General features: G+C 39.2%; 1 protein-coding gene across 7 annotated transcripts in view; it reads left to right on the top strand.

The window, feature by feature from the left end:
* The window catches only part of mbd6 (methyl-CpG binding domain protein 6), a 234425-nt gene that overhangs the window by 144257 nt on the left and 74346 nt on the right, over nucleotides 1–15822 (top strand). For 4 of the 7 annotated variants that reach the window (XR_009644846.1, XM_060827098.1, XM_060827096.1 and 1 more), the window contains exons 3-6: nucleotides 9134–9236; nucleotides 10356–10536; nucleotides 11742–13841; nucleotides 15140–15211. Coding sequence is in view for 6 of the 7 variants with exons in the window: in XM_060827098.1 (XP_060683081.1) it covers nucleotides 9134–9236; nucleotides 10356–10536; nucleotides 11742–13841; nucleotides 15140–15211 (2456 nt within the window). In the remaining variant the exon portion in view is untranslated. The remainder of the gene's footprint in view (nucleotides 1–9133; nucleotides 9237–10355; nucleotides 10537–11741; nucleotides 13842–15139; nucleotides 15212–15822) is intronic. The other 3 variants (XM_060827102.1, XM_060827100.1, XM_060827099.1) reach the window with 1 other exon arrangement.

The raw sequence follows: 15822 nt of genomic DNA, 5'->3' as shown, positions 1-15822 counted from the left end.
ACAATGGAAGTCACAGTGGTCAGAAGAGATAAAGACAAAAAAAAAATACATCATCAATCAAAACTAGATGTTACAAAGATAATAAAAGGACAAAACTAAATGTTCTATAACTAAATACATACGTAATTCTTTACAGAGCAAATTAAATGAAGCACAGGTAATAAATTTAGGCAAGTCTAGTTCGAGAGCGAATTATACAATGAATGGAAGAGCCTTGGGAAAGGTTGATGGGCAGAGAGATCTGGGAGTGCAGGTCCATTGTACCCTGAAGGTTGCTGCAGAGGTGGATAGAGTAGTCAAGAAGGCACATAGTATGCTTGCCTTCACTGGACAGGGTATTGAGTATAAGAGCTGGCAAGTCATGTTAAAATTGCACAAGGCATTTGTTTGGCCACATTTAGGATATTGTGTATAGTTTGGTCGCCACATTACCAAAAGGATGTGGACGCTTTGGAGAGGGTGCAGAGAAGGTTTACGAGGATCTTGCCTGGTATGGAAGGTGCTAGCTATGAAGAAAGGTTGAGTAGGTTGGGTTCATTTTCACTAGAAAAAAAGGAGATTGAGGGGGACCTGATTGAGGTTTACAAAATCATGAAGGATATTGACAGGGTGGATAGAAACAAACTTTTTCCCAGGGTAGTGGATTCAATAACGAGAGGTCATGCTTTCAAGATGAGGTGTGGAAAGTTTAAGGGAGATACATGCGGCAAGTACTTCACACAGAGGGTGGTGGGCGTTTGGAATGCATTGCCAGCAGAGGTGGTAGAGGCAGGCATGGTAGATTCATTTAAGATGCGTCTGGACAGATGCATGAGTAGGTGGGGAGCAGAGGGATACAAATGCTTAGGAATTGATTGACAGGTTTAGACAGTACATTTGGATCAGCTCAGGCTTGGAGGGCCGAAGGGCCTGTTCCATGGCTGTAAATTTTCTTTGTTCTAAATATAATCTGATAATTACTTCAGAGACATGGCTGCACATTGGCAAGAATTAGATCCTGAATTTTGAGGTGTTTATGACATTCGAGAAAAATGGGAACCTGGGTGAAGGTGGAGTGGGAGCACTGCTCAGCAAGGATGCCATTTGTGCAGTAATTAGTGATGAGCATCATTCAGAAGATTAAGGTGGAGAATTGGTTTGCGATTAGATGAGGAATAATAGGGGATAGAAGAAATTAATTTGTCAACTACAAGCCTCGTAACAGTAACTACAAAGTAGCACAAAGCAAAAATATTGGGTGCTGGTGGTAATGGAACAGCTATAATCATATGTGAATTTAATCCATACAGAAACCGGAAAAATCAGATTGACAGCAATAGTCTGGGTGAAGAGCTCACAGAATGAGCTGCTTTATGTAGCATATTCTGCAAGTGACCACTCAGGTCATATTAGGCTTGTTTTTGCATAGTATGACAGGATAAATTAATGACCTTGGAATAAAGGCACCCATGATGATGACAACTGCAATATATTGAATTTTGCACTCCGTTTTTAAAAGGCAAAAAGAGTTTTGGCTGTAACTAGTGTTCCTAATTTAGGAAAAGGACAACTATGTAGGCATGAAAGTAGATCTAGCTGGAGTGAACTGGCATATACTAGGCTATAGGATAGATTGTTGCAACATTTAAGGAGAGATTGCAGAATACTCAGAATAATAATTTTTCTGTTAGAAAGATAAGTTCTAAAAAAGAATCCATCAGCTGTGGTTAACTGAGAAAACAGGAAGAAACATATAACTGTACAAGAATGAGTGGCAGATGAGACTGTTCAGAATGTAAGGAATTGAGAAAGGTGAAAAGAATGATCAGGAAAAACAAATTAGAGTATGAGGAAGTTAGTTAGAATCTCGTAGAGTCTCTAAAGGTATTGGCAAAAGGAGAAGAATGAGTGAACGTTGGTCCTCTGGAGAGTGCGAATAGAGAGCCAATACAAAATGATGGAAAATAAAAGGCAATGATAGACAAAATATCCAAATATTTTGGTTCAGATTTCACTATAGAAAATACAAAAGCATACTCATAATAGTTCAAAATCAGTAGGTGGAACGGTAATAGAACCTAGAGTAGAATTAGTGACAATTCTTCAGATCCAGATCTTCAACCTAAGATCTTAAGAAGTGGCGAATGAGGTTGTAGATGCATGAGTGTTAACTTTAAAATTCACAAGGCCTGGAAAAGTTCCATCAGACTGGAAAGTAGCAAATATAACCCCTTTATTTAAAAAAGGGAGACCATAAGTAGGAAACTATATGCCAATTAGCTCATTATCAGTCACTGGGAAGGTGTTGGAATTGATCACTAAAGAGATTATCTTTGGGCATTTTGTGAAACTTGATGGAATGAAGAAAGAGCACAGGTTTATGAAAGAAAAATCATGTTTAACCAATTTGTTTACTAGTTTGAAGACATAACGTGATGTGGATGAAGGGGAGCCTGATAATGTATTGTATTTGGATTTCCAGAAGACATTTGATGATCTGCCATATCAGTGTGGATAGAACATTTGCTGGCACAAAAGAGAGTATGCATCAACAGGTTTTTATCTCATTGGCAGGATATGCCGAATGGAGTCCCATAGGAGCCTGTGCTGTGGCTTCAAACTTGATTGAAATTTACATGAATGATTTAGATGAGGGTAAAAAAGAAAGTCATGGTAGCTAAATTTAAAATGACATTACAATATGAAGGAACATATGTTGTGAAGGAGTCATGAGATCGCAGTTGGGTTAAAATGACAAAATATGAATTTGGCAGTAAAAGTGAAAAGGAGATGTATGCTTTTAATGGAGATGTCTGTGTAAAAGTGTCCTGGTGCTCGAGTCACACAAACATTGTATGCAGGTAAAGTGCAAAGTCAAGACAACCCATGGAATGCTGTGCTTTGGTTATGCAGGGTATTCGTGAGATCACATCTCAACTACTGTGTGCAGTTTTGATAATCTTTAAGTAAAGATGCAAATACATTGAAGGCATTTCAGCAGTGGTTTACGTAATTAAATGTGTAATGAGTGGGTTGTCTTAAAGATAGTTTGAATAGGGTGGATTTGTTTCCATTGGCATGAAAAAAGAATATATATGCTTTAGCCAGTCTTTCAGAATTCTAAATGCATTTGCTGGAAGTTAGTTCCATAGGTTTTCAGTTCCAGCTTCCAGAAACTCTTCTGTTCACTTAAACCCCTGCTATCCTTTAGTGCAAGAGGAATTGAACATAAAATTAAGCATGTTATACTTCAATTATACAGGGGCATTTTTTACCTTAAGAAAGATTGGGCTTGATTGGGAAGATTGGACTCTCCAGAGTTTAGAAGAATCAACAATGATTTGATTGAAATTTGATTGAAGACCTGACTGGTCTTGGCAAGGTAGATGTCAAAATGATATTTACTTTTGTAAAAGGACCGAGAGCTAGAGGACACTTATGAAACGAGGAGGCACCCTTTTAGAATAGACAAAGAATCAACTACTTTCGGAAGGTTGTATGAGTTTGGAATGCTCTGCCTCAAGTGACAGTTGAGGCAGTGTTATTAAATATTTTTAAAGCAGAAATATATTTTTGTAAGGAAAAGAATCAAAGTTTACTGGGGTTGATGGAAATGTGCAACTCAGAATGCAAACTTATCAGCAACTATTTCTTCAAACAGCTGAGCAACCTTGAAGAAGCGAAATATTTCTATTGCTCCAAATAGTTTTGTATGGTCTAAGTTCTCAATTGTTCTAAAGTTGCAGCTGTACAGAACATTGGTTCAGCCACTTTTGGAATATTGTGTGCAATTCTGGTCTCCGTCCTATAGGAAGAATGTTGTGAAATTTGAAAGGGTTCAGAAAAGATTTACAAGCATGTTGCCGGGTTGGAGGGTTTGAGTGAGAGGGAGAGGATGAATAGGCTGGAGTTGTTTTCCCTGAAGTGTCAGAGACTGAGGGGTGACCTTGTAGAGGTTTACAAAATCATGAGGGACTTGGATAGGATAAATGGACAAATTTTTTTCCCTGGGGTGGGGAGAGTCCAGAACCAGAGGGCATGCATTTAGGTTGGAGCAAAAAGATTTAAAAGGGATGTAAGGAGCAACCTTTTGCATGAAAAGGATGGTACATGCATGGAATGAGCTGCCAGAGGAAATGCTGGAGGCTGGTACAATTACAACATTTAAAAGGCATCTGCATAGGTATCTGAATAGGAAGGGTTTAGAGGGATATGGGCCAAATGCTGGCAAATGGGACTGCATTAATTTAAGATACCTGGTCAGCAGGGACGAGTTGGATCGAAGGGTCTGTTTCCATGCTAAACATCTCTATGACTCTTAAGTCAACTCAGGACATGACTCCAACACCTAGAAAAATGTTTAGCCTCTGTGTTATGAATGTTCATGCCTCTGCACATCAGGTTCAATCCCACACCCAGATTTCCTTTTATTACTTATGGGACAGCTGGCCAGCATGTATTGCCATGGTTGCCCTTGAAAAGGTGGTGATGAGCTGCCGCCTTGAAGTCTGTGTGTTGTAGATAGATCACAGTGCTTTTCGTTAGGGGGAATTCTAGTGACAGTGAAAGAGCGGTGATATATTTCCAAATCAAGACGGCAAATGGCTTGGAAAAGAACTTGCAGGTGGTGGTGCTCCTCTGTATCTGCTGTCCTTGTCCTGCTAATGGTCGTTGGGTTGGATAGTGTTTGCTGAGGGTCTGGCAAATTTTTGCAGCGCATTTTGTATGTAGTACATTTTGCTGCACTGAGCGTCGTTGGAAGTAGTAGTTGCTTTTGGATATGGTGCCAATCAAGCAGAATGCTTTGTCCTGTACCATAGTTGGTGATCACCCCCTTTTCCAATCCCTGACAGTGCTAATCCCTTCTTTCATCTGGCACCTCAGCTCACTTTGTTTGGCCTCATTCCAGTGGATGTCAGAAAGGTTGGCATTTTTGTGCCTGGTAGATGTGTTTGAGCATTCTTATTGTTGAACATTGTTGAACCTTCTCAAAATCTTATGTTTCAAGATGACATGTTGTCATGTTTTTTGTATTATTTTAAACCTGTATGTCTTTCACTTTTTCAAAATCCTTGAATTCCCTCCCTAATGGCATTCTGGGTCAATCCACAGCAGGTGGACTGCAGCGGGTCAAGGCAGCTCACCACCACATTCTCAAGGGCAACTAGGGACGGGCAATAAATGATGTCAAGTGAGTTTTAAAAAAATGCGAGAGAGCTCTAGTTGCTCTTTTGTTATGCCATGCAACTGTATCAGCAGCCTGAATTGAAACATTGGAAAACTTTGAATCCTTACCTTGAATCTACCAATTATGATTGGTTATATGATGGCATGTTCTGTAAGTGTGTTCTTGCAGGAAATGAACTGCCAGAGCATAAGATTAGAAACAGAATTCAACATTGTTTTCGCAATGAAATATTATGTGTAAAAGCAGGAAACTGAAACATGGAATTTCAAGAAAATAACAATTATGCACACTGAGAATTTGCATTATGTCAAGTTGTTTTTGTTCATGAGAGAGAATTTTATAACTCTTAGTTCTGGGTTATAAAATCTATTTTGGAAATACTTAAGTTTGTTCCTAACTGCATACTTTTTTTTAAAAGATACTAACATATTGCTTATGCAATTCTTGACTGAAGACTGTGCCCGAAATCACAGGAGACTGTGGAGCGTTAATTTTAGCAAGGTTTTGAGTGAGAAAAGTTTTAAATAAACCATCAGTTTGACCTCAGCTATTAACTTCAGAAAAAGGTTGAGCAAGCTGCAGTGCAACAGAGTATAATTTTTCTTGAAAAGTTAAAACATTGACTCGTTGTCCTCACAGATGTTGGAAAGTCTTCTGAGTTTTACCAGAATTTTAATTCTTATTATTTTAAAATTGATCACTACAAACCCGACCTCGTTAGCAACCTGAGAATGTATCTTAATGCTCTCTCATTTCTTGCAAGATTATGAATTGTTGTACAGTGGATGCCTTAAGATGTGTTTATAAAGGGATGCTGACATTGGTGGAATTCTTGACCCTGTATGCAGGACTGATTTCGGATGCAAGATACTGAGGTAGACTCCATTGAAATTATTGGATCAGTACTGATTTGATAGTAAAAAATGTTAGTTGAGTATATAAAAATATCCAAGCAACTGCAGTTGAAAATGAAAAAAATGGGTTAGAAAGTAACAATCATATGAAATGTGATTCCTTTTGACTCTAAATTGAGTTATTTTGTTTGCCAGAAGGTTGTTTTAAAAAACAAATTCTCCTCTTGCACCAAATTTTTCCATTGTTATAAAAGACTTCAGTAAACTTTAAAATGTCTTTGTTCAAAATAGTTCAAAATTAATAAACTACTTTTAGAAGTGCATGTAATATTCTGAATGCAATAACAGCAGTTATTTTTTGTACAGCAGAGGCGACCATGTACAGTGGAAGTGAATAGTTTTTTTTAGAGATGGGCAGGAGAAAAGAAATTTCCTACTTTTGGTACGACAGAACTTGAGCATTGCTGCAAAGAACACATTTTGCCCAAATATTCTTTTGTACTCATCAGTGTGCAAGAACACCAATTTAAGGGGAAAGCAAACTGTACGAAAGGTAATTTCTGATTAATTGGCAAGTGGACGATGATTGTGGATTCTTTGCAATAGAGAATGCACCAGTTAATAAAGAATTACAGTTAGCTGCTAGACTTTGTTGAAATGATAAACCAGGCATGTTAACTCTAAATCTGACAAGTGAACAAATAAAATGCTGTTAGCTATTTGGTAGAGTCAAAACTGGCGCAATGCAAGTAAATATTTACAGCCCAGGAACAGCCCCTTCGGCCCTCCAAGCCTGAGCCAATCCAAATGTACTGTCTAAACCTGTCAGTCAATTCCTAAACATCTGTACCCCTCTGCTCCCCACCTACTCATGCATCTGTCCAGGTGCATCTTAATTGAATTTACCATGCCTGCCTCTGCCACCTCTGTTGGCAATGCATTCCAAATGCCCACCACCCTCTGTGTGAAGTACTTGCTGCGTGTATCCCCCTTAAACTTTCCACCTCTCACCTTGAAAGCATGACCTCTCGTTATTGAATCCTTCACCCTGGGTAAAAGCTTGTTTCTATCCACCCTGTCTATATCCTTCATGATTTTTGTAAACCTCAATCAGGTCCCCCTCAATCATCTTTATTCTCGTGAAAATAAACCTAACCTACTCAACGTCTCTTCATATCTAGCAACATCCTCATAAACCTTCTCTGCACCCTCTCCAAAGCATCCACGTCCTTTGAGTAATGTGGCGTTCAGAACTGTACATAGTATTCTAAATGTGGCCGAACCAGTGTCTTGTACAATTTTAATATGACATGCCAGCTCTTATACTCAATACCCTGTCTGATGAAGGCAAGCATACTATATGCCGCCTTGACCACACTATCCACCTGTGCAGCAACCTTCAGGGTACAATGGACGTGCACTCCCAGATCTATCTGCCCATCAACGTTTCCCAAGGCTCTTCCATTCATTGTATAACTGTATATTCTTCCTGTGTCCAAAGAACAAGTCCAGTATGTTCAAGTACATAGCTTCTAGTACACACTACATTGCGAGTTTAACTGACAATCCTAAATTGATTATCAGTGTAATTATTGGAAAACATCCAAATTATCCCACAGATGCTGTCAAATTGCTGAAGTTGATCAAATGTTGGACACTGTTGAAAGATTTGCAAACGTGGGCTGACTGAATGAATATGGTTGTGAATAGCCAAAGAGATACACTGTTTGATATGGTCCACCAGTCTTTGAGATGTATTAATGGCATCACACCAACACTGAAATTTATGCTCCACAATACTCATTTGTGTGAGAGGGATCCTGCATCATCGTGTTTCTGTTAATGTATTAAAGTACATTTAGATTACTTAGTGTGGAAACAGGCCCTTCGGCCTAACAAGTCCACACCGACCCGCCGAAACGCAACCCACCCAGACCCATTCCCCTACATTTATCCCTTCACCTAACACTACGGGCAATTGCATGGCCAATTCACCTAACCTGTACATTTTTGAATTGGGGGAGGAAACCGGAGCATCCAGAGGAAACCCACGCAGACACAGGGAGAATGTGCAAACTCCACACGGACTGTCGCCTGACGTGGGAATTGAACCCGGGTCTCTGGCGCTGTGAGGCAGCAGTGCTAACCACTGTGCCACTGTGCTGCCCACCATTTGTGTGTGTGTGTGTGTGTGTGTAGAAAACTACATGTATTAACACACAAGGTTCTGTTCTTTGTAGTCTGAAAGAACATGTAATTACAATATTTAAAAGGCATATGGATTGGTCTATGAATTGGCTGGATTTAGAATCCCTTTGGCCCAGCAGGTGCACACTGGCCCTTTTGAAATGTAACCCACCCAGACCCATTCCCCTACTAGTCAGCATTTACCCCTGACTAATGCACCTTACCTGCACATCCCTGAACACTATGGGCAATTTCGCCTGGCCAGTTCACCTAACCTGCACATCTTTGGACTGCAGGTGGAAACTGGAGCATCCACAGGGAACTCTCTCAGACATGGGGAGAAAGTCTGCCCAGGGCTGGAATCAAACCCATGTCCCTTACGCTGTGAGGCAGCAGTGCTAACCACTGAGTCAACATGCCACCCCTTCAGGGAGAACCAAATGCTGATAAATGGGAGTGGATTAATTTAGGGTATCTGGTCAGCATGGATGAGTTGGTCTGAAGGGTGTATTTCTGTGCTGTACATCTCTATATACATGCATTGCTTTTCTTTCAGCGCAATAAAGTAGCTGGCAACCATTTGCTGATTTTTTTTCAGGGCAATAACTTGATCAGTCAGTGTCACCTTGATGGTTAAATATTTATATAAACCCTGGCTGTTAACAGACCATCATCATGACTGGTGCATTCTTTATGACAAAGCCTTTACCAATCCGAGTCCATTTGTCAACCAACTAGCACACCCTTATTATTCACTTTGTGTTATTTCCCCTTAAATTGACTTGCTTATGAATTCTCTTGGTGTGCAAAACAGAAGGTTTTGTCAAAATATGCCTTTTTTAAAGCAATACCCAAGTCCCTTATTTTTCTTCAGATAGCTCTGTGGTATCTTTTACAATTTTTTTGTTTTTCTTTTTATCTTTAGCCCTAGTGGCTCAGTGTTGGCCTGCATTGAGCAAGTCAAAACATATCTTCTCACCGATGGAACATGCAAGTGTGGCTTGGAGTGTCCTCTCATTCTTTCAAAGGTAATAAAAATATTAGAAATATTTTGCACCTTTGACAGCTAATTGGGCATATTTATGATGTAATAACTCTACCAGAAATGCAAGAACATTGAGATATCCCTTAAAATTGGAAATACTATGTGTTGTATGCCAAAACTTTATCCAAATAGGTGGATTGGACAGCATATTTTCATTGTTACATAATGTGGTAGATTCAGCTATTTTATGGTAAATCTGCGTGGTTCTTGTTACACTTTATTACAAATGCATTATTCATATTGTCTCAATAATAATTTGTAATAATACTCAGCTGGATTTCAGTTACAGCCCAAACTCAATTTGATAGGAAGGAATAATTGAGAAGGTAGGTCCTCTCTGTCATTATCAGAGCATTTGGGTGATAAACATGATCCAACCTTGATTATGCCTATGAACGTCAGTTAGATAATCGACTCTTGCAGTTAGCAAGAAATGTAAAAATTTCATTCTTTTAATCATGTTTATATTTATTGCAGAAAATGCAGAGCTCACAGCAATATGAGCATTGCATGTTTACAACTATTCATCCAATATACTCGAGGATTGCAGCAGTTCAAGGGAGCAGCTCACCACTACCTTCTCAAGGGCATTTAGGGATGGGAAATAAATGTTGAGTTAACGACAGATATCCACGTTCCCCAAATGAGTAAACAAACATATGCGAAAAGGACCCGCTGTCAGCTAATTAATGTAGAAAAGATCAGAGAGGCATCATCAATTTAAGAACTAGATATTTTTCCATTATTTGGTTAAAACCTTGTTAATTCCAGACTACCTTTGCTATTATTGATGGCAGTTGATCTTGCACAGTGTACACAAACAAATTATATGTATAATTGTTTTTCATGTTTTAGTATTTTCTGTTCCCTTAACCAATAATCACTATATATCCTCTCCATTAGTATGAGCCTTCAGGTATTTTTAAAAAAAGGCATGTTTTACACAAAAGTGCATTGGTGTTGGAGAGAAGGAATATTGCTTAAATGCTTGTACAGAATTATATAAACAGATAGTGCTCTGATGTTACTTTTGCCCTCAGCAAGCCACAACTGTAACACCAAATTTGGAACTTTTAATGTAGAAGTGCTGTACTGTCTTTAGGTGTTTACTTTTGATCCTGGAGCAACTGTAAAGCAAAGAACAGCAGAAGATGTCAAAGCTGATGAAGATTTGACAAAACTTTGTATTCATAAACGGAAGATAATTGCAGTAGCTACACTACATAAAAGTATTGAGGCACCACATCCTTCCCTGCTTCTAACCAGCCCAGGGGGTGGAACAAGTAAGTTTTTGAAAGCTATTCTCTAGCTTCTTTTGTTAGAGTGTGAAGATTATGAATAGAATATATGAAGGTAGTGTCCATAGACTACTTGTTGATTTTAAAACTGAGGTAGCTAGATTTTCTTTTCTAATTGAAATGTAATCGGGATAATGGGCTATATTCCGTTTGGAACACATCGAATGAAGGGATATACTTGGGATTAATTGACTACTTATTATTCAACAAGAAGCAGCAAAAGTGGCCATCCAGTTCCTCAATCAAGTGACCTTGTTCATTTGTTTCCTGTGTAATAAATTTCAATGGACTATCCAAGTACTAGTGAGAATTCTGACCTGATAGTACACCTTCCTCTTTCCTAACAGCAAGCTCACCATCTGCAAGATGCAAGTCATGGTGTAATGGAGTATTCTTGATGGGCCTGAGAGATTAACCCTCCCAACCGCCACCTCACACTGCCATTCTCTCCATTGTAGGCAGTGACATTAGTTTATGCAGTCTACAAAATGCACTGCAACAACTGACCAAGCCACCTTCAACAGCACTGCCCAAATCTCAACTCCACAAATACAAAAGCATGGAAGTGCTGCCAGTTGCTGAGTCCAAGGACCAAATGGCTATTCCTGTTTCTGTCTGATGTGATAAACCTTGAACTCTCTACTAATTTCAACAACCCCCCCCCCCCCCCCCCCGCCCCAAATCACCTCACCGTCACCTTCTCAAAACTAGTGGAAATGAACAACACAAGTTGGTCTTAGCAGCAGTGCTTGTGCCCTCTGAATGAACACAACAAAATGTTATCACAGCCAGATCCAATTATGTCCTGAGCTGGTATGTGTGCACCAAACTTCAAATCAGAATTGTTGTCCAACAATCCTGAGTGAAAATCCTAGCTAGTTTTCTGTATTCCTAAAACCCCCTGAATTAAACCTCATTCACTGCAGTTAATTGTATCACTTCTCCTGCATCCACTTTGCTGTAGTATATTCCTAGAATGGGTGAATTATTCAAGAGCCAAATACTTTTTCTTGAAAGGGAGTTGGCTCATTAGGATTATAAAAATACAATTGCTTTTCAGGACAAAAAAGCATTATGTTATCCTAAGTAAGGATTGCAATGTGGTGAAGGTGGACTGCAATTCTTGGTTGAATTTTCTTCCTGTGAAAATTGTTGTTCTATGCAATTCACCAGCCTTTTTTTTTAAAAAGGTGGAACTCCGATGGTACAGTCACGGGCGACAACACCAAGAGCAATGAGGAATAAATCACAAGAAGCAATGGTAAATTCTACAGTGCCAGACTACAAGAATACGTTTCTGCCTAAATTGATGACAGGAGGTCCAAATGCTGTGACACGACTCTATCAACAGGAATTATGTGGAAGTCCCCAGCAGGAGCTTCATGGTTATTCCAGGCAGAGACTGGGTAGCAGTGATCAAGGGCAGAAGTCTCCATACCGTGGAAACCATGGTGGTCTATCCAGCCCAGCATCTTCAGGATCACAAATCTATGGTGATGGTTCTATATCTCCTAGGACTGATACAGTGGGAAGTCCTGATGTGTTTACGAGAAATAATCCAGGATTTCATGCTGGGCCAAACTCCAGTCCTGTTCACATCAATAGAATACCCCATTCCCCACCAACGGTTCTGATGCAAAATTCTTCATCCCACCCATCCTGTGCTATGGCCGGTAGGACTTCTATACCTCTTTCACCAACAATGACTACAAAAAGTCCTGTCATGAAAACGCCCTCTTGCAATTATTCATCAAATGTTGATATGCCAAGAATTATGTTTCACAAACCTCCCCAAGGAGCCTCAACATCATGTGCTCTCCAGAAAAAGCCATTACCCTCTGAAAAGGATCCATTAGGCATCCTTGACCCCATACCAAGTAAACCTAACCCAGTACTTATGAGCACATCTAACTTCCCAACAACCATGCACTCTCAGGTACCTATGATGAATGTAAACATGCCTCCTGCTGTTGTCCCTTTGCCAAGCAACCTACCATTGCCAACAGTCAAACCTGGCCCTGTAAACCATGGAACCCATGTCCCACGGGTCCAACATTCAACATCCACATCTGTATCTCCTGCACCTGTCGCCTCACCTGTACACATGATGGGACCTGTAATGGGAAGAATTGAGGCATCACCACAGAGGTCGAGGTCGTCTTCTACATCATCTGATCATGGAAGTTTAATGATGCCACCTGCAGGTCCTCAGTCAAGCTGCAGTGGAATAAAGGTTCCTCCAAGGTCTCCAAGGTCATCTATGGGTTCTCCACGACCATCCATGCCATCCAGTCCATCCACCAAGCCTGAAGGGCTTTTTCATCAATATAAAGATATTCCTAATCCATTATTGGTTGGAATGAACAATGTTCTGAATCCTCAAAGTAATCCTTTGTTTCCATCTGTATCTGTTGGAAATGTACCACAGCAGAAGGGTCAGCCAGGTTTGCTTGGAATGCCCTTAAATCAAATTTTGAACCAGCATAATGCTGCCTCATTTCCAGCAAGTAGTTTACTTTCAGCAGCAGCCAAAGCACAGCTAGCGAATCAAAACAAACTGTCTGGTAGTAACAGTGGTGGTGGAGTTGGCAGTGGTGGCAATAGTGAAGGACATAGCACTTTAAATACCATGTTTCCTCCAGCTGCCAACATGCTTCTTCCCATTAATGAAGGTCAGAGTGGACGTGCGGCTCTGAGAGACAAGCTCATGGCACAGCAAAAGGATCCTTTAAGGAAACGGAAACAAGGAACTCCTACAGTATTGAGTATGTTAAAACAGTCTCAGATGGGCAGCTCTGGAGTCCCAAAGTCTGTGATTGACTCTGTAAGGAAACAAGGACAAAATTCATCCTTAACCATGAATAATACCATGTCTCAATTACTTCAGTCAATGAGTTCGCAAAGTTCTCAAATAAGTGGCAATAGCAGCACTAGTTGTGGTAGTTCCACTACAGGTATTTCTGGTTCCTCCAACCAACATAGCTTCTCAAATACCAGTCTGAACTCAGGTTCCATTCATAACCTATCAGCTCAAAATTTAACAAGAGGGGAAGGTATTTCTTGCCAAAATACAAGTACTAATTTAATCCACAATTGTCAGGGCCCAAACAATCAATTTGTTGGGTTAGTTGGACAGCTCCATGGTAATGGAAATTGTGGGCTGCTTCATCAGTCTGCAATGACTTTGGGAAATAATTTGCATTCTAACCACCATTCAAGAATTGCAGCCTCTTCAGCAGCAATGGTACCAAACAGCAGTGGCATTTGTAGCCAAACCAGTGCTGACACAGGTATGGTTTTACAGTGATGAACTTTTCACTAATACATTGTCTTGCGATTTACTTTCAAACATCAATTTTAGGTACTTGTAAGATTTTTAGTAAGTATTTTGCAATTTTATCACGAGGATTGTGGTGCATATTATAAGATTCCATTGAGTACTGTTCTATAAATTACAAAATGTAGCAGGTATATTCATAAAGCAGGTTTTATTCTTGTATGTTATCAGTTCAAAGATTTCTCTTTCACTGAAAAATGCAAGTAACCAAATACTTAGGTTAGTTCCAGCATAATTTATGTATAATTTAAGTGGTTATTTCAAGATTAACATTAATATTCCGTCCTCTTGGTGCTTAAGTGACTGTCATTTCTCCTCATTTTGTTACTATATATCTTGGCCACCTCCTGACAGAAATATGAGTTGGAAGCTTTTTTTTGTAATCCTACCTGAAATGGTATGTGAAACATTAGGCAGATTACCTTCCTCCCCTTAGTATGATTTTTGAGGAGGAAAATAAATCAGAAATATGGACATACTTCAGTTTGTTGATCAGAAATATTCTTGTTTTCGTTGAAGAATTGAATTCACCTTTTCTAGACTTGAAAATCATTTGGAGTTGGAAACCTGTTTGACAAAGTGTCTTCCACAAATACATAGTACAAAAATTATTCTCATACTGGCCTTGATCTTTAAATAATAATTTGTGCATTGAAAAGAAATGTAAATTTTAAATGTCAATTCTATCCTTTTTTTAAAAAATGAAAACGCAGATGACTTGTGTACCAACTGAATATTCTGCCAAGCATTGTGAAGCATATGTTGTTTTGTTGGCAGATTCAGCTTACTGTATTCTGGGAAGCATGACTACATTCTGACGAGTTTGCTCGGTAGCTGCATGATTTCTTTATTTGCAGCATTCTTGCTCAAATAGGCCAGATTGTTTTGGGAATTTGTTTCAGATAGTTTGCAAGTTGACTGGATTACATTAAAGAAAGATTGTATACAATGTGGTGAAATAACAGACATCTGCATGTCCCAGGTTTCTAGCTTCAGGCAGCTGTACAAAAAAGGCTGCGCTAAAACTGGCAATGTTGAGAAACATAACGTCTACTTCATTTACCAACAGTGGTTAAATTGGACTTGGTTAAATTACAACTGCATGACAGGAGATGTAATAATTCCACTAAATAAAAGGAAATGTTTTTCCTTTGTTATGGAATTAATCACTATTTCATGTTTAAGTATAGTTTGTTTTGTAACACCTTTTTCCTCCATTTTCTTGCCCTCGTCAACGCTATCCTTTGTCAGGAGGGCAGGATGGTCCATCCCATGGACATCTCCACAGACGGCAACGTTGTTCTTTGGTCAACCTGTCAGGAGGTATGCTTGAGTATTGTAGGCACAGGATCCACTTTCCTTTCCCCTCATTCCAGTTAAATAAATAATTTTAACCAAAGCAAAAATCTGAAAAACACATGTAATCTTTATGCAAAACAAAAGAAGGGAGACTGTGTTCAACGTGAAGTGTTGCTGAAACAAACTTGTATCATTGTTAGATGGTTCATACCTCTCAAGAATCTTGTTTTTTTTACGTTCGTTTCATCGTTTTCTACTTTTGTTACATTTTATACATAGCCCATAAACATTGTGGTGTATTATCCTTTCACCTCCCAAAGCAGGGGCTAAATTTAAATTATGGATTTGTAAATGGATGATGATAAAATTCTCTGTTCATCTATGGAAGCTAGAAGGAAAGTTTCTTTCTGTCTAGTAATGTCTTCTGTAGCATGCCTGTTTAACAAAAAAGAATATGTGTGCTGACTAGAGGTGATCAAAGAATCTAAACTGAAGGAGTTATTGTAACCTTAGTACTAGGCTTAGACTGAAATAATAATTCCTGAAATATCCTGGATTATTTATCTATGGATACATATTGGGTTTAAGTAAGATCAAAATAATGCAGTTTGTTCATTGTGTCAACTATTCATTCC

This window comes from Hemiscyllium ocellatum, chromosome 7, assembly GCF_020745735.1.
Source record: "Hemiscyllium ocellatum isolate sHemOce1 chromosome 7, sHemOce1.pat.X.cur, whole genome shotgun sequence".
Taxonomy (NCBI): Eukaryota; Metazoa; Chordata; class Chondrichthyes; order Orectolobiformes; family Hemiscylliidae; genus Hemiscyllium; species Hemiscyllium ocellatum.
The sequence above is the reverse complement of the archived record's forward strand: the minus strand, read 5'-3'. Positions and strand labels throughout refer to the sequence as shown.